Source organism: Borostomias antarcticus (assembly GCF_949987555.1).
Source record: "Borostomias antarcticus genome assembly, chromosome: 8".
Taxonomy (NCBI): Eukaryota; Metazoa; Chordata; class Actinopteri; order Stomiiformes; family Stomiidae; genus Borostomias; species Borostomias antarcticus.
This window is the reverse complement of record NC_140241.1, coordinates 11059619-11081764: the sequence shown is the minus strand read 5'-3', so window position 1 is coordinate 11081764 and position 22146 is coordinate 11059619. Positions and strand designations below refer to the sequence as shown.

The 22146-nt window shown below is 47.4% G+C and overlaps 2 protein-coding genes across 2 annotated transcripts; one reads left to right on the top strand and one right to left on the bottom strand.

The window, feature by feature from the left end:
• Positions 1-9692: 9692 nt before the first annotated feature.
• Positions 9693-18317, top strand: tmod4 (tropomodulin 4 (muscle)). The gene is made up of 9 exons (XM_084441937.1): positions 9693-9831; positions 10197-10353; positions 11987-12109; positions 15129-15221; positions 15621-15751; positions 16013-16120; positions 16553-16696; positions 17516-17660; positions 18068-18317. The coding sequence occupies exons 1-9, from the start codon at positions 9727-9729 to the stop codon at positions 18088-18090; spliced, it is 1029 nt and encodes a 342-aa protein (XP_084298063.1). The 5' UTR covers positions 9693-9726; the 3' UTR covers positions 18091-18317.
• A 1252-nt stretch (positions 18318-19569) lies between these two features.
• On the bottom strand, positions 19570-22132 carry scnm1 (sodium channel modifier 1). The gene is made up of 8 exons (XM_084442666.1): positions 22005-22132; positions 21763-21833; positions 21533-21621; positions 21348-21442; positions 21053-21153; positions 20726-20877; positions 20455-20590; positions 19570-20281 (listed from the first exon to the last, which is right to left on the bottom strand). The coding sequence occupies exons 1-8, from the start codon at positions 22053-22055 to the stop codon at positions 20140-20142; spliced, it is 837 nt and encodes a 278-aa protein (XP_084298792.1). The 5' UTR covers positions 22056-22132; the 3' UTR covers positions 19570-20139.
• Between the last annotated feature and the right edge of the window lie 14 nt (positions 22133-22146).

Here is a 22146-nt window from a genome sequence, read left to right as displayed (position 1 = left end):
ACATTAAACATTCAGAGACGCACACATGGAAGCTATGTTCCATAGGACATCACATGCGATTATTCACAAGAGTGAATGAATTTTGAAATAATCTGAAAAATATCATATTTGTTTACAAGAGTTACAATGGTTGAAACATGAGTTGATAAATAAGTTTGGGTTTTTCCTCTAAATTGACCAAGAGGTTTTTTGCCCCTCTTACACTGGTAACCATTTTATCTTTTTTTTTGCCTTGTTAAATCAAGTTTTTTTTTGGTGAATGGTTGTCCACTCTTAGACTATAAATAGTATATAATCATGTCATCTTTTTTATCTTGTTTCCTGTCAAATTTCTGAAGCAAGGGGTTTTGGTGCGTGATTTTGCACGTTGAAAGAAAATAATTTTAAAAAAAAAGAGAATTTTTTTTTTTTTGCTCCACCTAGTGGAGAGATTATTTCCTTTCCACATGTATAGCATAGCTGACTGTTTACACTGTGTTTGGATTTTATATTTTATTTTTGTGTACCTGTTTCAGGCACAAATGGGGGATTGTCCAGGAATTTACATCCAAACACCTTAAACCTTTGTCTTTGTAATTCATCACCTCCCCCCAAGTCCCCTGCAAACCCTAGTTTCAGTCTCCCCTTTGTAAATGTAAAACACCTCAACTCTCCCCCCTTTGTAATTGTAAACACACTCTGCTTAGCTCTTCCTCATCTCTTTGTTTAAGTCAGAAGGGCCACACCTTCGTCTTCCTCGTCCTGATTCAGACCTTTGTTTTCTTTGTTTGTCACATGTCTGTACTCTTGGCCACGCCTGCCATTTCATGACGTGCAATGAGTTAGCCAATCACATCCTCAAAGCGCCGTACCTGTGTTTTGCTTGAATATAAGACTGGGCATGACAAGCTTTGAATTCACTTCTCTGACGAAACCACCTTTGTTTGCGTTGTTCAGGAAGTCCTTGCGCAAGTATTGATTTTCACAATAAACCAGACTCAACCTTTTGAACGTATCTTGGTAAATCTTTTGACTAGACCAGTCTAAAATACTATCACAATACATACATTCAGGTGAGGTGAGAGGAGGTGAGAGAGGAGAGGGAGGGGGTGAGAGAGGAGAGGAGGAGGTGAGAGAAGAGAGGAAGGAGGAGGTGAGAGAGGAGAGGGAGGTTGGAGGACCAGAGAGACAGGCGGGAGGTGGAAGGCAGTGATGGGAGAATGAGAGAAGGGAGAGCAGGAGCTGGTGGAACCGGTCCGGTCTCCGCAGCGGTGGAACCAACTGCCCACTGACGTCAGGACAGCATTTCATTTCGGCCGCTTGTATCCGTGACCTCGTTCTTTCGGTCCCATGACCCATCCTTCATTACCATAGGTGAGGGTGGGGACGAAGATAGACCGGTAGATTGAGAGTTTTGCCTTTGCCTTTGACATACAAGGGTCAATGATGTAAAGGTGTCCCATGTCATTCAGCACATTAAGTAAATGTAATTTTTTTTCATAATCACAAATTTATATATCCATGCGCAGACTGGCATACATATACTCAGAAAAAATAACTATTTTATTTTGAATACCACTTTTTTTTTTCTTCTTCTTTTTTTTACACTCAGCGTTACACTGAATGATATATGTCATTGACCCATATACATATATACATACACACACACACACACACACACTCACACACATACATACATACATACATTCAGGTGAGGTGAGAGAGGAGAGGAGGAGGTGAGAGAGTAGAGGAGGAGGTGAGAGAGGAGCAGGTGAGAGAGGAGGAGGAGGAGGTGAGAGAGGAGAGGGAAGAGGAGGTGAGAGAGGAGATGGAGGAGGATGTGAGAGAGGAGAGGAGGGGTGAGAGAGGAGAGGAGGGGGTGAGAGAGAGAGAGGAGGAGGTGAGAGAGGAGAGGAGGAGGAGGTGAGAGAGGAGAGGGAGGAGGAGGTGAGAGAAGAGAGGAGGAGGAGGTGAGAGAGGAGGAGAGGAGGAGGTGAGAGAGGAGGAGGAGGAGGTGAGAGAGGAGAGGAGGGGGTGAGAGAGGAGGAGGAGGGGGTGACAGAGGAGAGGAGGAGGTGAGAGAGGAGAGGGAGGAGGAGGTGAGAGAGGAGAGGAGGAGGAGGTGAGAGAGGAGGAGAGGAGGAGGTGAGAGAGGAGGAGGAGGAGGAGGGGGTGAGAGAGGAGAGGAGAGGAGGAGGTGAGAGAGGAGATGAGGGGGTGAGAGAGGAGAGGAGGAGGTGAGAGAGGAGAGGAGGGGTGATAGAGGAGAGGGAGGAGGTGAGAGATTAGAGGAGGAGGTGAGAGAGGAGAGGGAGGAGGAGGTGAGAGAGGAGGGGTGAGAGAGGAGAGGGAGGAGGGGGTGAGAGAGGAGAGGGAGGAGGAGGTGAAAGAGAAGAGGGAGGTTGGAGGTGAGAGAGGAGAGGGAGGAGGGGGTGAGAGAGGAGAGGGAGGAGGAGGTGAGAGAGGAGAGGGAGGAGGGGGTGAGAGAGGAGAGGAGGGGTGAGAGAGGAGAGGGAGGAAGAGGTGAGAGAGGAGAGGGAGGAGGAGGTGAGAGAGGAGAGGAGGGGTGAGAGAGGAGAGGAGGGGTGAGAGAGGAGAGGAGGAGGTGAGAGAAGAGAGGGAGGAGGAGGTGAGAGAGGAGAGGGAGGTTGGAGGACCAGAGAGACAGGCGGGAGGTGGAGGGCAGTGATGGGAGAATGAGAGAAGGGAGAGCAGGAGCTGGTGGAACCGGTCCGGTCTCCGCAGTGGTGGAACCAACTGCCCACTGACGTCAGGACAGCAGAGTCGCTGCCCATCTTTCACCACAGGCTCAAAACTCATCTCTTCAAGAAGTACAACGATCCACCCTCTTAATTAAGCACCTATTGTATTTCAGATTGCTATTCTGGCACTTTGCCTTCAGCACTAGATTATGCTCTTAGTCACTTGTTTTAGAAAGGAGATGCACTTGTGAGTTCTGGCAAGTAGTAGTACATTGGCTTTTCCTACATTAAATGCAATTATTGTTAGTCGCTTTGAATAAAAGTGTCTGCTAAATGACTGTGAAGTGATGTAAATGTAATGTGATTGTGAAAAAGGAGAAGTTGCAGAGAATTGTGCCGGGAAAGATGTTGAGAGGAGAAAGATGGAGACAGATGAGAGGAGATGAAGAACGGTGGGGAAACAGATCAAAGAGAAGGATGAAGCAAAGGAAGAGATACAGATAAAAACAACAAGCAACGTAAAGAAAGACAAGAAGGTAAAGAAAGACAAGATTGTGATAAATGTGGAAACGGTCTGATCCGTTCAAAGAACACACCACTAGATGTCGCTATTACCTACCTCAATTTGACCTCAGCGTCACTGAGTCCCCAATACTCACACGGATGGACTCCCCCTCGTACCTCTCTCTCTCCCTCTCCCTCTCTCTCTCTCTCTCTCTCTCTCTCCCTCCCTCTCTCCCCCTGTGTAACTCACAGTCACTGTTGCAAAGCCAAAATAATAAAATGCTGACCTCTCAAGAGTGCTGCTAGTATCCCTGCCTCAGCATAGTAGCTCAGGAGGCTGGCATGCAGAAGGGGCAGAGAGAGAGAGAGAGAGAGAGAGAGAGAGAGAGAGAGAGAGAGCAACAGGAGGGGAGGGGAGAGATGGCCGGTGGGAGGGTGAGAAAAAAAAAAGAAAGAGAAACCGCATTCTCCCTGGTCCCTACTGCGTGCTGAGCTTTGTCGAGGGGCTCCACCACTGATACTCTGTGAAGGTAGGTCAGAGCCTGCTTCTCTCCCTCTCTCTCTCCCGCTCTCTCTCTCTCTCAGCTGGGGAGATACCGCTGGCTTTAACCTCTCTCTCTCTCTCTCTCTCGCTCTCTCTGGCTGTCTGATTGGGGCTACAGGTTGCCCAGCGTGTGTGCTTGGGATAAAGTTTGAGTGATGAGTGGATAAACTTATCTGATAAACAGCTTGATTGCAATTTAGTGCCAATGAGATTATGAACTAGCTGCAGCGTTGCCTTGTGTTTGTGTGTTAGTTGAATAATCTGCATTGACAGTTAGATAGTGTCTCTGCACCGGACATCGTTAATCGCCTGAGCTTCCCTCGGTCACGATTTACCGTTTGACAGGGGCGCATTTCCAAGGAGAGTCCACCGGGGTTTCCTCAACACAAATATTGTCACTCAAATGAAGCTATTCGGCTGGCATGTTAGGGTTATGTCATCTCATACTGTAGCCGCCTATTGCTTTGCGGTTAATTCGTCATGAGGGGTTTATAGATGTTGTCTTAGGGGACTAGAATTAAAAGTGGATGGGGGAGGAGAGAGAACCCCCTTCCAACAAACTTGACTGGAACCCCTGACGCTTGAATAGCCTTGTCTCTGGATCAAGCGGATCAAGGCAGTCTTTTGGGGCCTTGCGGCTGATTTGTGTTGAGTGACAAAGCTGACCGCTACTTCTGGCTGGCGTTGTGTGCTCACAGCAGCTTGGAAGGGCATTAGAATGTCAGTGTGTGGCCTTAGAGAGAGAGAGAGAGAGAGAGAGAGAGAGAGGAGGGAGATACAGTATTCGGGCCTACTCTTCTTATAACCCTTCTTTCTTCTTTTGTTAAGTGGAAATAATCACCAAAAGCATCTTATTTTGCAGTCTTATTATGAATAGGGACATGCGGAACTAATGTTTCTTTATTGTGCCTTAAGGCAAGTGAGAAAGCCGGTGCTGCTTTTTAGGGACTTTTAAGACACCTCACACATTGATATATTCACAGGCTCCTTTACCTAATTGCTTTACCTTGGAGAACAAGCTCTGTACGGGACAGTAGAAGACTGTATATTCTCAGTTGTCCCTAGTCCTCCAAAAATGTCAGACCAGGGCGCAACCCAAGCAGGGGCAGAATTACACAGTTGGAAGGAGCTAGCTGACTTGTCAAGCTAAAATTAAGCTGGAGTTGATTCGGTATTTTACACTTGGGTGGTAAGACCTGATGGAGTCAACCCACAAATAGTGTGAAATCTTCTGACCGGTCGGCTGCAGTAGTGACTCACTGCTTGGGCACTTTGCTCCCTGTCTCTAATGGTCTTTCCAGGCTGTACACTGAAGACCGGTCACTTTCACCTCCATCAGAGCAGCAAGACTGTTTTGTGAATGAGGAGTAGGCTATTTGCACAGCTTTGTGGGAGTTTTGTTCTAGACGTGGACATGGCCATAGTTATGGGCGTCCCTCCAGCAGCAATGCCCCACAAGCTAGCTAAGAGCAGGCCTGCACAGTGAGAGCTCACAGAAACGTAGCGTTGCATTACATCACAGTCATTTAGCTAACACTTTTATCCAAAGCGACTTACAATAATTGCATCTAACTTAAGAAAAGCCAATGTACTGTACTACTACTTGCCCAAACTCACAAGTGCATCTCCTTTCTATAACAAGTGACTAAGAGCATAATTTAGAGCTGAGGGCAAAGTGCAAGAATAGCAATCTAGAATACAATAGGTGCTTAAGAGGGCATATGTGTAGAGTATGTGGCCATGGCATATCATGATACCAGGGGGAGATGCACCAAACAACTGCACCAAAGGCTTCTGAGTGCATCTGTTTGATCCTTGTGTTTCAACAGGTTGGGCCCATCTCCCCACTATAGGCCTAATAACCACATTCGCTGGTGTTGGGTGTCCAACGTGAAGCCAAGCCCTTTTTATGATGGGTTACAAATGTAAGTCAGGAATGTGCTTCTTAGTTTTACAGACAGTGTCTGTACGCAACGTTTTGTGAGGTAAATTTCATTGAGCAAAGTGTCAGTTTATCATTGCCTTGATGCCTGGCCAACATTTGTGAACCATTACACCCCTATTCAGGCCTACCAAACCAGTACACACCTACAGTATACAGGCTTGTCAAACCAGTACACCCCCATACAGGCTTATTAAACCATTACACCCCTATACAGGCTTATCAAACCAGTACACCTCTATACAGGTTTATCAAACCAGTACACCCCTATACAGGTTTATCAAACCAGTACACCCCTTATACAGGCGTACCGAACCCCAGAAACATGAGACTAGTGCCAGGTGGAGATAACAGGGACATTCTGGCAGGGAAGACATGTCCAGAGCCAGCTGGTTTTGGCAGGTGACAGGTGACAGCCGGTTGTTTTGGTTCCCATAGAAACCCAGCAGGAGTGCTGTGGACAGGTGTGCGTTTAGCAGCGTCTGTTTCCTGGAATAAGGGTCGCGCTCTCTACAATGCCACAGCCAATCAAAACAGGACATCTGTCCTCCTGGCAAGGCGTAAAAAGAAAACACTTCTGAGGCTATTTCAATTGATATAAATGGTAAACTGTCCACTGTAGCACATTTAATGACATGGACATATAAAACGCTTCATAATAATTATAAAATAACATTTAGTTAAATCGTTATGACCTCCCCCGCTGCACTTCATTGGCAGGTCATTCATGCCTTGTCATCAGAGATCATTGGGCGAGGATGTCACAGGGATAGCCCAGGGTCACAATCTTTCAGGTATTTCAATCAGGGCAAACATGTTTGGATGCGGCCCCTGGGATGCGTCCACAGCGTAACTGGACAGAGGGCTTGTCCTGGAACATGTTTGGATGCTGCCACAGGAGGTGTCCACAACACAACTAAACGCTGGTACACACCTACAGGGCAATGAAAGGAACAGCTACCTCCAGGCCATGGTCAAACCCTACACCCCCTCCCGACCGCTACACTCTGGTACCTCGGGACGACTGGTTGCCCCGTCACTGCAAGGCCCCTGCGGTCGATTGACACGGTCACGGCTCTTCTCTGTCTTGGCCCCGCAGTGGTGGAACGAACTGCCCACTGACATGGACAGCGGAGTCGCTGGCCATATTTCGTCGCAGGCTCAAAACTCACCTCTTCAAGAAGTACTACCAGGATTTTAGTTTGCTATTTTTCACTTTCCCTTCAGCAATTGATTATGTTCTCAGTCACTTGTTTTAGAAAGAAGATGCACTGTTCTGGCAAGTAGTAGTACACTGACATAGGCTATGTTACGTTAAATGCAATTATTGTAAGTCATAAAAGAGTCAGCTAAATGACTGTAATGTAATGTAATGTAATGTAAATATCTGGACAGAGCTTGACCTGGAGCAATGCTGCTCAGCTGAACTGAGACAGGGAGAAGGACCGACTCCAGAATCAGACTGCAGAATGTGCTCAGAACTGATCCTCATCTGTTCTCAAGTCTACGCAGCATTTCTCCAATCTTGGTAGTAGTTAATCTTGTAGGTAGTGTTAGTGAATCTTGGAGGTAGTGAATCTTGGAGGTAGTGCTAGTGAATCTTGGAGGTAGAGCTAGTGAATCTTGGAGGTAGTGAATCTTGGAGGTAGAGCTAGTAAATCTTGGAGGTAGTGAATCTTGGAGGTAGAGCTAGTGAATCTTGGAGGTAGTGAATCTTGGAGGTAGAGCTAGTGAATCTTGGAGGTAGTGAATCTTGGAGGTAGAGCTAGTGAATCTTGGAGGTAGTGAATCGTGGAGGTAGAGCTAGTGAATCTTGGAGGTAGTGAATCTTGGAGGTAGAGCTAGTGAATCTTGGAGGTAAGGCATGGAGGTATAGTTAGGTATAGTAGAGGTATAGTTAGGTATAGTAGAGGTATAGTTAGGTATAGTAGAGGTATAGTTAGGTATAGTAGAAGTATAGTAAGGTATAGTAGAGGTATAGTTAGGTATAGTAGAGGTATAGTTAGGTATAGTAGATGTATAGTTAGGTATAGTAAAGGTATAGTTAGGTATAGTAGAGGTATAGTTAGGTATAGTAGAGGTATAGTTGGGTATAGTAGAGGTATAGTAGAGGTATAGTAGAGGTATAGTAGAGGTATAGTTAGGTATAGTTAGGTATAGTAGAGGTATAGTTGGGTATAGTAGAGGTATAGTAGAGGTATAGTAGAGGTATAGTTAGGTATAGTTAGGTATAGTAGAGGTATAGTTAGGTATAGTAGAGCTAGTGGTGATGTACGTACAGAAGGGACTGTCGTGTTTTTATCCTGTTTGACCGTTATCTCTTCCTTCCTTCCCCACTCTCAGCTGTTCATGCAGTGTTTGTGTCATGGGCTTTACACATTAGAGCATCACCGTACTGATGACGAGATGACCGGGGAACACTAACATACATAGACTGTCACCCCGACACCACATATGCACACCGCACCACACATACACACACACACGCATTTTCATAGCTTGATTTGAATGGGTAGTTATTTTTTTTTTTTTTTTTGCTGTAATAGGAGTGTAATAGAATGATTCACTAATGATTAACCACATAAACCACAAGCTCTCTCTCTCTCTCTCTCTCTCTCTCTCTCTCTCTCTCTCTCTCTCTCTCTCTCTCTCTCTCTCTCTCTCTCTCTCTCTCTCCCCTCTCTCTCTCTGTCAAACACAGACACACAGATTTTCCTAGGGGACGTTCCTATTGTAGATGCTCTCTTTATGTGTGTGTGTGTGTTTGTGTGTGTGTGTGTGTGTGTGTGTGTGTGTGCGTGTGTGTGTGTGTGCGCGTGTGTGTGTGTGCATGCCCGTGCGCGTGTGTGTGTGCATGTTCCAACTAGTCACAAGCTGTGTCTGTGTCTATTCCAATAAAGTTTGGCATTGCAATGTGATCAGGACAATGGAATTGTCATCTAGACATCACATGAACAAGGTCAGGTTAACAAGGTTATTTGTTTGGACTGTGACATTGTCATTATCACTAATGATATTGAAATTAAATATGCTTGATGTTACACTTAAACTTCACATTATTCATCATAGACTTAGATGCTGTCAAGTAAACGAGTTAGGGTCCTATCCTGTTTTCATTCATCTACAATTTTCAACTTGGGTATTCCTGACTTGAATATTAACCAACTATTAACTTGGTATTTTCTGGATCGACCAAGATGGAATGGAATTTGACCTAACATGAAAATGGATTAGCCCCTAAACCCGATAGCAGCATGATTCATACAGTGAGTCATACTATTAGCCTGAGGTAACATGTATGCTGTGGTTGTGGTATTTCCTCTGCTTGCTGCCCAGGCTTTGTGTGGTGTTCGCTCTTGAGTGAGCAGTGTTCCAGCCCAGTGTGTTGCAGGCTGTAGGGATGGGCGGCATGTATGACTGTTAGACCGTGATAAAGACACAAGTGATCTTTCAACCCACTACTCTCCTTTCCTCTCCTCTCCTCTGCTCTGTAACTCTAAACCCCTCGCTCACTGCTAAGAATAGCAAACAACTTGCTCTCTTTCTTTCTGTCTTTCACTCTCTTCCCTGCTCTCCCAGTATATCTCTGCCTGTTCCCCTTGACGCCAGTGAGTCTATTTACTTTTGTTTCATGTTATAGTTAATGTCAAGCCAAGTGTGCTTGTGTGTCAGTGTTATGCACCAACTGACCAGGACAAATTCTAAAACTAGTATGTGTAAAAACCTACCTGGCAAATAAAATCTGATTCTAAAATCTGATTCAGATTCTAGTGTTGGACTACGGTAATGACCTGTGTGTTGTCGATATCACATTTCGTAGGTAGCCATAAAGCATAGGACTGTCTCGGTAAAACTAGATGAAAAACCATACAATGAATGCAAGCAACCTAGTAGTATTGTCCAGTAATAAAAGTATACCGATGTACCCTCTCCTCTGTCCCTTCTCTCCACAGACAGGGCCCCGCCTCCAGGCGTGTGTGGAGCGGTGTGTGTGTGTGTGTGTGAGAGAGAGAGAGTGGGTTTGAGCCCTAGAAGTCTAGCGTCCGCCTGCAGACATGTCGAAGGACCCCCGGGACATCGACGAGGATGCTATCCTCAGGGGCCTCAGCGCCGAGGAGCTGGAGCTGCTGGAGTGTGAGCTGCTGGATATGGACCCTGAGGTAGGAGGCTGACTGACTGAGGGGCCCCAGGGGTGTGGACCCTGAGGTACAGTAGGAGGCTGACTGACTGAGGGGCCCCAGGGGTGTGGACCCTGAGGTACAGTAGGAGGCTGACTGACTGAGGGGCCCCAGGGCTGTGGACCCTGAGGTAGGAGGCTGACTCACTGAGGGGCCTCAGAAAATAAATTGTTGTTGTTGTGTAAATATATTCAACGTGTATAAGAGCATCTTAAACACAGGATATCTCTGCAGTCGGAGTTGAGTACAACAGTTTTCATTAAGCCTGCTCTGGGTCACAGGCAAGTCAGAACGTCCTGTGCTCTAGTCTCTGTACTGTATCCTCATGACCTCCGACCCTTCCCCAGAACGCCATGCTGCCAGCCGGCCTCCGCCAGCGCGACCAGACCAAGAAGAGCCCGACGGGGGCGTTCGACCGCGACGCCCTGCTGGGCCACCTGGAGAAAGAGGCCATGGAGCACGCGGACAGGGACGACCTGGTGCCCTTCACAGGGGAGAAGAGAGGTAGCTGAGCAGGCTGGAACAATCCCAAACACACCACTAAACCCATAGTCTGGAACACTCCCAAACACACCACTAAACCCCTAGTCTGGAACACTCCCAAACACACCAATAAACCCCTAGTCTGGAACACTCCCAAACACACCACTAAACCCCTAGTCTGACTCAACGGATGGAGGTTTTGGTGATAAGCCTTGTCAATTATTACTGCCCAATAGGGTCGCCAATTTCAAGGAATTTCATTAACTGTTAACAAACGATAATCTATTAATTGATAAGAACGTCCCGCGCCGGACTGCGCTTTGCTCGCTTAATTTGGTCTTCTTCCACTGTGTCGTTGAAATTTCCCGGCATCCCAATTAGCCTTCACTACATGGCGGGGCGCCCTCATGTGCAGTCAGACCTTAAACCATGATTACATTTCACGCAACTCCCGTTGATAACGTTCGTTCCCCCCAAAAAAGTTCTGTTCCATTAACAAGCAATTAATCGAGTAACCAAATCTTGTAAATTCTTATCGGTAATTAATCGATAGTCAATTAACTATTAACATCCCTACTGCCCAATCAATGGCGGCAATCCATGTGGTCACCAAATCAGTGACCACGTGAAACAAAAACAACTTAGCAATCGCGAGGACGATTGTGATTGGTTTAAAGAAATACAGCGCCTCCTTGCCCCTCCCCTCTCCCTGAATGGTAATGAGTCCAGCCAGACCTTTCTACAGTGCTGGCACCACTTCAACAAAGTGTGGAGAGAGTTCTGGCTATGCAAGACTACTAAACCCCTAAGTATGACACATACAGTACGAGTATGACAGTGCCCTGAGGTACAGCACTGTGCATGTTTGTTCTCTGTGTCACGCGAGGCACATTCCTGTACATAAGCGCGATGTCACAATGGAAATACACTACAGGATAGTATGGTACAGGATAGTATGCTACAGGATAGTATGCTACAGTACTGTTCACAGTTGTGCTCAGAGGCGCTCTGAAGCCCTGTGTCTTAATGGTTTGTGTGGGGTTCCGCTGCTTCACTGCTTTCTCAGGAGATTAGCGCCATTTTCAGGTTCAGTGTTCGGTACAGGGTGTGCCAGGCGGTAAAATCAGGAAATGACTCGGCTTAAAGATGTGTTCGTTTTTTAGTTTGTGATCCACGACTTCCAGTAACAGAAACGTTTAAGTCCGATGTTAAGAACACAGAAAAAATAGCATATTGGTAATGCAGTCGTGTAGTCCGGGACAGTACTCATGTTATATTGAAGGTATTCATGATGATGAGATTGTGACATATTTAGTGGAAAACGTACCTTACTTGAGTTCATCCACGAACCCAACCTCAGTCCAAAACAAGTACAAATCCACTCTTACGGACACACAATACTGTAAATCTGAAACAATTCTATACAGGCCTCACATGAGGAAACTGAGTTTATCTCTGGACTCCGTGTCTAGCAAACAAAAAACATCTGTGAGTCTGTTGTTAATAATAAGAAATGAGAACATAATGTTTTGGGATTTGAGTTAAGATATCCTTCTTTCTCTCCCCCTCCTCTCTGCCCTCACCTCTCTCTCTCTCTCTCTCTCTCTCTCTCTCTCTCTCTACCTCTCCCTCTCTCCCTCGTCCGTCTCTCCAGGGAAGGCCTTTGTGCCGAAGCCTGGTACAGGGAAGATCCCCGACAACGAGCAGATCACCCTGGAGCCCGAGCTGGAGGAGGCGCTGAAGCACGCCACCGACGCAGAGATGTGCGACATCGCAGGTTTGACACGCATGTACACACACACACACATACACAGACACACACACGCACGCACACACACACACACACACACACACACACACACACACACACACACATACACATACACACATGCAGGCACACACACAAATACACATGCAGACACACATGCACACACACAGGCACACACATATGCGCGCGCACACACACACACACACCTACGCACAGCTTATATGGACAGTGCATGTCACTGTGATCCATACATTTGGGCTTTGATCAGGGAACCCCACTGTTCAGGAAGTAGGTTTCACTCACTATGACATCACAGTACACTGTTGTTTGTGATGTGCTGTAGACACGCATCGTTCTACTATGAAGTAGGACCATAGTGTCACTGTGATCTAGGCTATGATTTGTGATTGGTGAGCAAGTCCATACAGTTGAATGATGACAGACATACTTTCTCATGTAGGTCAATGCTGTTCCACTATGACAGTAGGAAAAGACCCTTGTTGTAAAGGGTGCGTTCGTAAATGCGCTACTACTCTGATTTCGTAGCGCTCTGGTTTTGATGTCATAGAGCAGTCGGTTCGCCCAGACAAACCGTCTTTTCAACATTTTCGAACAGGGAAGTTTGGGGCACTCTGAATTTCGTGAACGACCAGAGAGCACTCTGGGTAATCTTCAGAGCTCTCAGAGAATATTTATGAACGCACTCTTAGTATTCTCTCACACACATGGCTGCGACGACGGCTGGCTGTGATGCAGACAGATGACGGTCTATTATGACGCCATAGGCCTGTTCTGTAGTCCAGTGCTGCGGTACGTAGCTCTGATTTAGGCCACTAACACAAGAGCAGCAGCTACATCATTTTGCTACTACAACATACCATGTTGTGACCCAATTAGTTGGTTGTTCCACCAGCCCATTTTATTCCATTGTTTTTGTGGACCCGTTGTTGTTCTATTGCATTGTGGGATCAGGGGGGTCGCTGAGTGGAAGTCCCCCCTGGGGGGGCGGAGAAGGACACTGGGGGGGTGGGGGTGGGGGCGGGGTGGGGGGGTGGGGGGGTGGGTCGGTGATCCAATTCCCCACGCTCAGCAACACCAAAATAAGCTGGCCGAGCGCCACCGAGGGTAGGGTGCGGTGCGACGAACGCGGCGGGGGCGGTAGCTATCTGGGCCTGTTGGGACCAGATAGCTACTGCATCAGTTCAACCCAAAAACTGAGATGGACACTTTGTAAACACACAGCTAGTTACACCAACCAGTCATCCTGTTTATGTGTTGAATCCTCCTATGAGCACATAGAAGTTTTGGCACGCAGTTCCCCCCCTCGGATGTTTTGGACCGGACCGGTCTCGCCGATCCGTGACGAGGTCTGGAAAACCTTCAGCAGCATGCAGTCAAATCAGCACAATTCACCTTGACCAAATGCTCCCGCAGTAGATCTGGAGTGTGGCCTGTTTTGGGGTGCGCTGTCGTCTGGTTCTCCAGGCCTCCCAACGGAGCAGGCATCCGGGAAGAGACGGTGGGGAGTTTAGGGAGGCGGGGGAGGTTAGGGAGGCCAGGCTGGTAGATTAGCCTGTCAGTGTGGTCTCAGTGAGGCCAGCGTTTGAAACCCTGGAGAGGGTCCAAGTGAGGATTAACCCTGCCTTAGCCTCTGTCAGTCTTTTGTTTGGGTTTTTGTGTGAGTGGGTGAGAATATGAATTAGTGTGTGTGTGTGTGTGTGTGTGTGTGTGTATGTGTGTGTCTGTGTGTGTGTGCGTGTGAGGGAGAGAGAGAGAGAAATAGAGAAAGAAAGAGATAGAGATAGACACTATGTGTGCATACGTGCATGTGTGTGTGTGCGTGTGAGGGAGAGAGAGAGAGAGAGAAGACAGAGTGTGTGTGCATGCATGTGCGTGTGTGTGTGTGTGTCGTAGGATCCGCAGTAGCACAGTTGGCCCGACCCATGTTGGCCAGGGAGAATGGGGAGACGTTTAATTGACCTACTTCTACATTTCTATATCATTGTGGGGTTTTGTGTTACTGGTGGGAACCTCATTGCTCTGTCAAGCTACCTCGGCCCAGTGGGAGTCGGGAGACGTGGGCTCGCTGGCAGCCCCCTTAAGCAGCTGTCTGTTGGTCTCTCTACGACCTCGGGGCCGTTACCCGGGTGGCTGGGGGGGGGGGGGGGTTCTGCCACAGCAGTTGGTGTGCGACACACAGCTTTTCTGCAGACAGGGCAAAGGCTGTAACCAGAGGAACAGGAGGCATCTGAAATGTACCCCCCCCTGCTGGCGACGCGCGGCACTGCAGAAACACAAGACCACTAATCAGCTGAAGACACCCTTATATACGCCGCATATTTTTAGAAGCCCGTCGTGCTATACGTCCCGTATTGTAAAATTAGCAGAGCTTAGCTGAGCTAACTCACAGGGGCAGCTGGAATTCAGGGCCCCGGTCCCCTGGGGGTCCTGGACCAGGCCGGGTCCCCCATGTCTATATATGCACCCAGACCAGGGCAGGTCATCAGTCAGGCCTCCACCCATTATCAGCTGGGGTTTGACCTCCCGCAGCACTCTCAAAGACACACACACACACACACAAACACAAATACACACACACACACACTCATATACACGCACGCACACAGATATACATGCAAACACATGCGCATACAGTACATGTACACACACACAGAAAATATACATGCACACACATACATATATACACACACACATACGCCTCACACACACGCACACACATACAGTACACACACGCACAGACGCACGCATGCATGCATGCACGCATACACACACACACACACACACACACACACACACACACACACACACACACAGCACCCCCCCCCCCCGCCCGCCCTTGTTGGATTCAAGCATTGAGAACAGACCTTACCCTTATCTGGAAAAGCAGACACACACACACACACACAGCAGGAAGTACTGTATCTAGCCTCAGTCTCATTTATTTGCAGTGTAAATATGAAGTGTGACTCTTCTTAAATATTGTGATGTTGTTGAAATGTTTCCACAGCCATCCTGGGAATGTACACTCTGATGAGTAACAAACAATACTACGACGCTCTGGGAACCACGGGAACCATCGCCAACACAGAGGGCATCAACAGTACGTATAGCAGGACACACTCAACATTCAAAGAGTATGTACTTATATATTGATAAGGATCAATCAATATCATAGTTACTACATTACATTACAGTCATTTAGCAGACACTTTTATCCAAAGTGTAAACAATTGCATTTAACATAGGATAAAACAATCACATTTAACGTAGGAAGTCAGTGTACTGCTACTCGCCAGAACTCACAAGTGCATCTCCTTTCTAAACAAGTGAGTAAGAGAGTAATCTAGTGCTGAAGCCAAGGAGCAAGAGCAGCAAGATACTAATACAATAGGTGCTTAGGAGCTTGGATTCCTCACGCCTCTTTCTCAACGTGGGTTAATCACGCTGCAGGCAGCGTACGGTACTGCGCCCTAACTCTGCCGCGCTCTGCTGCCTCCAGGCGTCGTGAAACCAGACCCCTTCAAGATCTTCCCAGACGAGCCCCCCAACGACACCAACGTTGAGGCCGCCCTCGCCAGCATCACGGAGAACGACAGGGGCCTGACGGAAGTCAACCTCAACAACATCAAGGTGAGGACGGCGAGAGCCAGTACCCTCGCGCAGGCTGGAGGTACACAGCTGTCAACGCTTCACTCCCAGGGAGGGATAAAGGATCATTTTGAGTTTTGAAGGAACTGAAAGCATTTGAAAAGTACTTGATCAAACAACACTGTCCACTCGGTCTCTACTGATCAAAGGACACTGTCCACTCTGTCTCTACTGATCAAACGCTGTCCACTCTGTCTCTACTGATTAAACGCTGTCCACTCTGTCTGTCTGGTTGTTTTGCAGGACATTCCCATCCCCACACTAAAGGAGATCTTTGAGGCGATGAAGAGCAACACTTCTGTAGAGTCTCTGAGCATCGCGGCGACCCGTAGCAACGACCCCGTGGCCTTCGTGAGTTACACAATCGGAACATTGAGCAGACGCTTTTATTCAGACCGACTTACAATGTTTTGAGCTAGTGTTGGGGTTAAATAGCTTGCTCAAGGGCACAACGGTAGGTAAAGATTAAGTGGTCTGGCTCGGTCTTGAACCAGCGACTTTTTGATCACCGGTGAGACGTTCAAACCACTGGGCTGTCTACTGTCACACTGCTTCTTATTGGGGTGTGATGTCAGTGTCGGGAGTCCACTTCATAAGAAGCCTTGGAAGTTTAGAATAGACACACCACTTCATCTAGCTACAGTAGGTGTTTCATGTAATCATTAGAGAGGTTGAACAGCCAAGCTTTCTGGAAGCTGTTTCCTCACTGATGTACTTGCGTGCATGCGTGTGATGTGTGTGTGTCTGTGTGTGTGTGTGTGTGTGTGTGTGTGTGTGTGTCAGGCTGTTGCTGAGATGCTGAAGGAGAACACCACCCTGCAGAGTCTTAACATCGAGTCCAACTTCATCACCGGGGAGGGCATGACGGCCATCGTCAAAGCCATGTCCAGCAACACCACTCTGCTGGAGCTCAAGATCGACAACCAGGTCAGAAGAACACTTCTTTATCTCAGCTTTGAGCTACGAATCACATTTGAAATGAGATAAAAACCATCCATAATTCACTTTCCAAAAAGCTGATTTCACAGTTTGAGCTGTAACAAAAAAAGGTTTATTGATTTTAAGTCTCCATAATGGCACTGTCCTCGCACCCTGTCTAATGTTGTCTCCATCAGTATTATGCACCAACCGACCAAAACAAATTCCTAGTCTGTGTAAAAACTACCATTGCAAATATAACAGATTCTGACTTTGTAACGATCAAAAGGAGAAGATACTGCGTGACTAGCTCTGGGGTTTTGACCTTGACCCCGCCCACCCTCCCTCTCTCTCCTCACCCTCGCTGGGTGACTCTGTGGAGATGGAGATAGCCGCCATGTTGGAGAACAATTCCAATTCTCTCTCTCCTCACACACCCTCTCCCTCCTCTCCCTCTCTCTCCTCACACACCCTCTCCCTCTCTCTCCTCACACACCCTCTCCCTCTCTCTCCTCACACACCCTCTCCCTCTCTCTCTTCACACACCCTCTCCCTCTCTCTCCTCACCCACCCTCTCCCTCTCTCTCCTCACACACCCTCTCCCTCTCTCTCCTCACACACCCTCTCCTCACCCACCCTCTCTCCTCACACACCCTCTCCTCACCCACCCTCTCTCCTCACACACCCTCTCCCTCCTCTCCCTCTCTCTCCTCACACACCCTCTCCTCACCCACCCTCTCTCTCTCCTCACACACCCTCTCCCTCCTCTCCCTCTCTCTCCTCACACACCCTCTCTCTCCTCACCCTCCCTCCTCACCCACCTAACAGAGACAGAAGCTGGGAGACTCTGTGGAGATGCAGATAGCCGCCATGTTGGAGAAAAATTCCAGCATCGTCAGGTTCGGCTACCACTTCACCCAGCAGGGCCCTCGAGCCAGGGCTGCCTTCGCCGTCACCAGGAACAACGACATCCGTGAGTACCTGGAGACCACGCCCCCGCACGCCCGGCTCTCCAGTCTAGACCCCTCAGCCTCTACCCTTATTTTACACGCCATTTACTGTACATCTACAACTTAATACAGCTTATACACGGTCTATCCGTATTTGTAAAGCTGAGTCAGTGAACTGTGGGATTTCACTGCCTGTGGTCTTTAATTGCTCTGTGTGAGATGTACAATGTGATATGGAAAGCGAAGAGGTTTTCATAATGCCATGAGTCTGGTATCAAACCTGCCAGTTGTTGATCGCGTAACCTTTTCCAGAGATAAGTGAGCCGTCATTGTTCTTGGACGACTGACCATCGACGACCCTCTCCCCTGCTTCCTCTCCTTTCTCTCCCTCCTTCCTGCTTAACTTCTTTCTCTCTCTCTCTCCCTCCAGCCCGCCAACAGAGAGTAAGATGAAGGAAGAGGAGCGGTGACATCACCCTTTCGCCAGCCAATCAACTCGGCCCCCCTGGAGCGTACGATTACAAAAGACTGCCCTCGACGGCCTCGTGCTAGCTTTGTCAGCGGGGCGCCATGAACCTCACCAGCCCTCTACACCTCCGTCACGAGGCCGGGCGAAGACGTGCACGGCAGAAAGCACGCCATGGCGTCTGTGTCAAAGCATTTCATTTCATTAACGGCGAACAGCGTGTTTTGTAGACCATTAAACTCATCATAAAGGCATGTATAGTTGACAGCGATGTGAAGTGTCTTTTTCTGCTTCCTAGAGTAGGCTACGCTAAGCAGCAACTACATCCCCCGAAAACCAGCAAAGCTCCTTCATTCATGCCAATTTGTAACATGGTGCTATGAATAGGATAAAAAAAAATATCTGTAAATACTTTAAATAAAAAGTTTAAATAATATTGTCCGGCTGCATGTCTTCATCAACTCATGTGAAACAGCAGAATAACTAACCATAATCAAGCCTCCCTTTAGTCCATAGAGTCAGTGTTTTTGTGAGCTTCTGGTTCAAAATAACAATAACTGAGATGTGATTGATGAGACCGAATAGTTAGGGAAACCACTTCACAGAACAGGATATTGATAAGAGGAAATCTCAATCCCTCCGAGCCCCCAACACTGCAGAGCACCTGACCTATTTTTACCACCTTCTCCCTCGACCCCCGGCCTCTCCCGTCCGTGGGTAACGTAACCCGGTCCTCTGGGTTGAGTTTCCCAGCTCCAAATATATGTACCAGCTCGTAAAGGGTCGGCAGGGCCGGGCTCACGTATGTAGCTGACCTAAAAAGATTTATGAACCTTTCGACAAAATCAGCTGTTCATCTCGGAGTATTTTCACAAGCCTGGTGAAGGTCCAGAACCCTCACAAGCCTGGTGAAGGTCCCAGAACCCCATCTTTGTTTTTTTGGATATGGCTTCTTGATAGTTTTAATTGACTTAATTAAAAGAAAAAAAAAAAAAACTAGTTATAAACCTGAGTTTCACATGAGGCATCTAGTGGAGACCATGGCTGCTGTGACTTCATGGTGACATTTGGCAAAGCGAGCAGTCATGATTTAGGTTCAGGGTTGCCATACCATCATCTATTCCTGGTGCTGTTTCCCCCTTTGATCACCATACCACAGGAAATACTGGTGTATTTTTGGAGAGTAAAGCAGAGTACGGCACAGGGTACATGGTGACTGACCTGGTATTTAAAAGAGATGTCATCTACACTGGCTTGTTTTTAGAGTAGCTGTTTTTAGGGTTGTTCCAAATGTCTGGCTGTGTGAAAAGCATTTGAATTGGTTAGGATATGTAAACTGACCATGAATTAATCTACTACAACATACTGTGGCAAAAGTGCATATTTACTTCTGAGGCTGCAGTCTCATGATACTACGATCATTTATTGCACTTGTAGAAGGTCCATTTCCATCTCTTACCATCAAGACAAAACCGCCATTATACTGCGTCAGAGCAGCTCAAGAGCTTTGTTGTCAGCGAGCGTTCCACCCCTCCTGAGACAGTCACACAGTTGAACCCCAAAACAATGATAAAAAAACTCTTCTCAACCAACATTAATGCCATCATCAATATTTAACCCATGCTAAGTCCACACAGCCCTGACATTTAACCTGATTTGCACCGAGCGTTCTCGCCACGAATGAGAACCTTGTGAGGAATGTTAACCAGTGGCTTCGCTACCTAGATTAGCGCCGGTACAGGCCTATGAGCAGCTGATTCATAGCGAGCTTAAAGGGGTTCAGCTTTAACAAGGGGAGGTGCTGGCCATCAACAAACAGGAGAGAGGAACGCCAAGTCTGCTGAGAAGAGAAGCGTGTGACACAACAGTGACCATTGAGTGAAAAGACAGCACGTTCCAAGCAGCACATGATTCAGAAGTCTTACAACAGACACTGAGGGTTGATCTGAAGTCGTGGTCGGTCTGTGCCCCCTCCTCTGGTAAAACAGTCTAACTGGTCTGGATCCGTGGCGGAAGCCAGACAGTGGTGGGTTTGGTCAGCGCTGCTCCTCTGGTCCGTGATTGGCCGGGTCGCCGGGGGGAAGAGGGGGTAGAGGATCGGGTTCCTCCTCGTCGGAGTCGAACTCCACGTTGTCGTCCTTCACCCACCGGCCGCTGCCATCCTGCAGCCACCCTGCGCTGTGAGCCACAGTAAAGACGGGAGGGAACAGGCGCATAAATAAACACTATGAAAAAGCTACAGCGACACCTAGTGGTGCACATGTGCGTGTGCAGTTAACAGAGTCCAAACACACAGCAGAACTAGGAAAAGTTGACTTGAATGAACAGTACTTTGTAACCCGTAGGCCTACCTCTTCAGTCTGAGGTAGTGCTCCAGCTCTCTCCTCCTCTGGGCTGTTAAGGGCTCAGACTCCCGGGACACTGTTGGCTGAGACCCCTTCTTACTCGCCTGCTTTCTGCTCCCGGATGGACATGATCCCCGATCGTCTGTTGAAATAATCAACCAACATTCAGCTATAGGGTTAAAGTCAAAGTCAATCTTATTTATATAGCACATATAGTGAAAAGGACATGTGTGACATGTGTACTGTATGATCTGATATGCTACAGGTTAGAAGTTACTTGTGCTGCTGTGGGTGTCTGGTGAGGGCGTGCTGTTGGCGTTCTCTGACGGCTGTTCTGAGGTTTGGTGCTGTGGCGATGGTGGTCTCGCACCGAAGGGGCCGACGCCACTCTCTGGCTCGGAACTTGCTGGACCTTTTTCAGACTTTGTCCTTGAAAAAAATGTCAGTGTTAAAAACAGTGTCAGGGAAAAGCATTCTAACAGTCCACACGGAGCGATCTGTAGTTGAAAAGGTTTGCTTTACTTCTTTTTTCCCCCCAACAAATTGCTTTTAGCATGATCAAACAAAATGAGATGAACCAGCATAAAATTTACAATCAACACACCTGGTCTTTCTATGGCAGCTGTTATAGGGCACGGTTTTCAGTAAGGCGTGATGGGCGATCTTTCGGGTCTGTGCCAGAAGGGGGGCAGAGCTGGAAGGTTCCTGAGGAAGTTAAAAAATAAATAAATAAATAAATACCTACAAGATGCATAACCGCACCACACAGTAGAAGAATGACACTACCGCACCACACAGTAGAAGAATGACACTACACCACACAGTAGAAGAATGACACTACATTGAGCTATGTAGCCTATTTCACAAAAGTAACACATTGATATAACACATATCTTCACCTGTCTTTTATCTTCTGCTTCAACATAGTCCTGATGCTGCCTTTTCGCAATTTCATTCTGCAGTTGTTTTTTCTTTCCATAATACCATTTCACACCTAGACAAAGAGATACGGTGTGAACAAGTCAAATCTCTGCAGATAGTTCATGTTCTGTGAAGCTATGCTGCTTTGGGAAGTCCATCTCACCTTCGAGGTGCCTTTTGCCCTTACGATGTACTGACAGCATGTCGACGGTATCAAACACAGGGCGGTAGGAACACACAAGGCAGGTATATCTGCGAGAGAATAAGAATGTGAGTTAGCAGCTACATTATCAAAAGAAAAGGATATCAAGATAGCCAATCATCAGTCCACTGAACATATCAACGGTGGAGACTTATCGAATGCTTGACAAGCTACGTGGGCAGGCACCCCACCTTCCATTTTTCAACAAGGCTGCTTCGTCCTCTGGAATAAAGTTGGACAGCAGATCTGCAACACGTCGTTTCTGTAAAATAACAGTTAGAATACACACACATCAGATGCGTTTGCCATGTGGATCGTAGCTAGCCAGTTAACGATCGTAGCTAGGCAGCTAGCTAACATCAGCTAAATGGTGAGATATCGACACTAGCAGCAACATGCTTGAAAATTATTTATATGAAGCACAACCACGTACTTTTAGAACACTTAGTTGACTTGAGTCGTTGCCTTCGCGCTTAAAAGACATTCTTAATCTTACTTTAGGCGAACTATCTATAATGGTTTACTACGCCCACCAACGATATTAGCTTAGCTGTGTTTACTTCATAGGAAGTAAA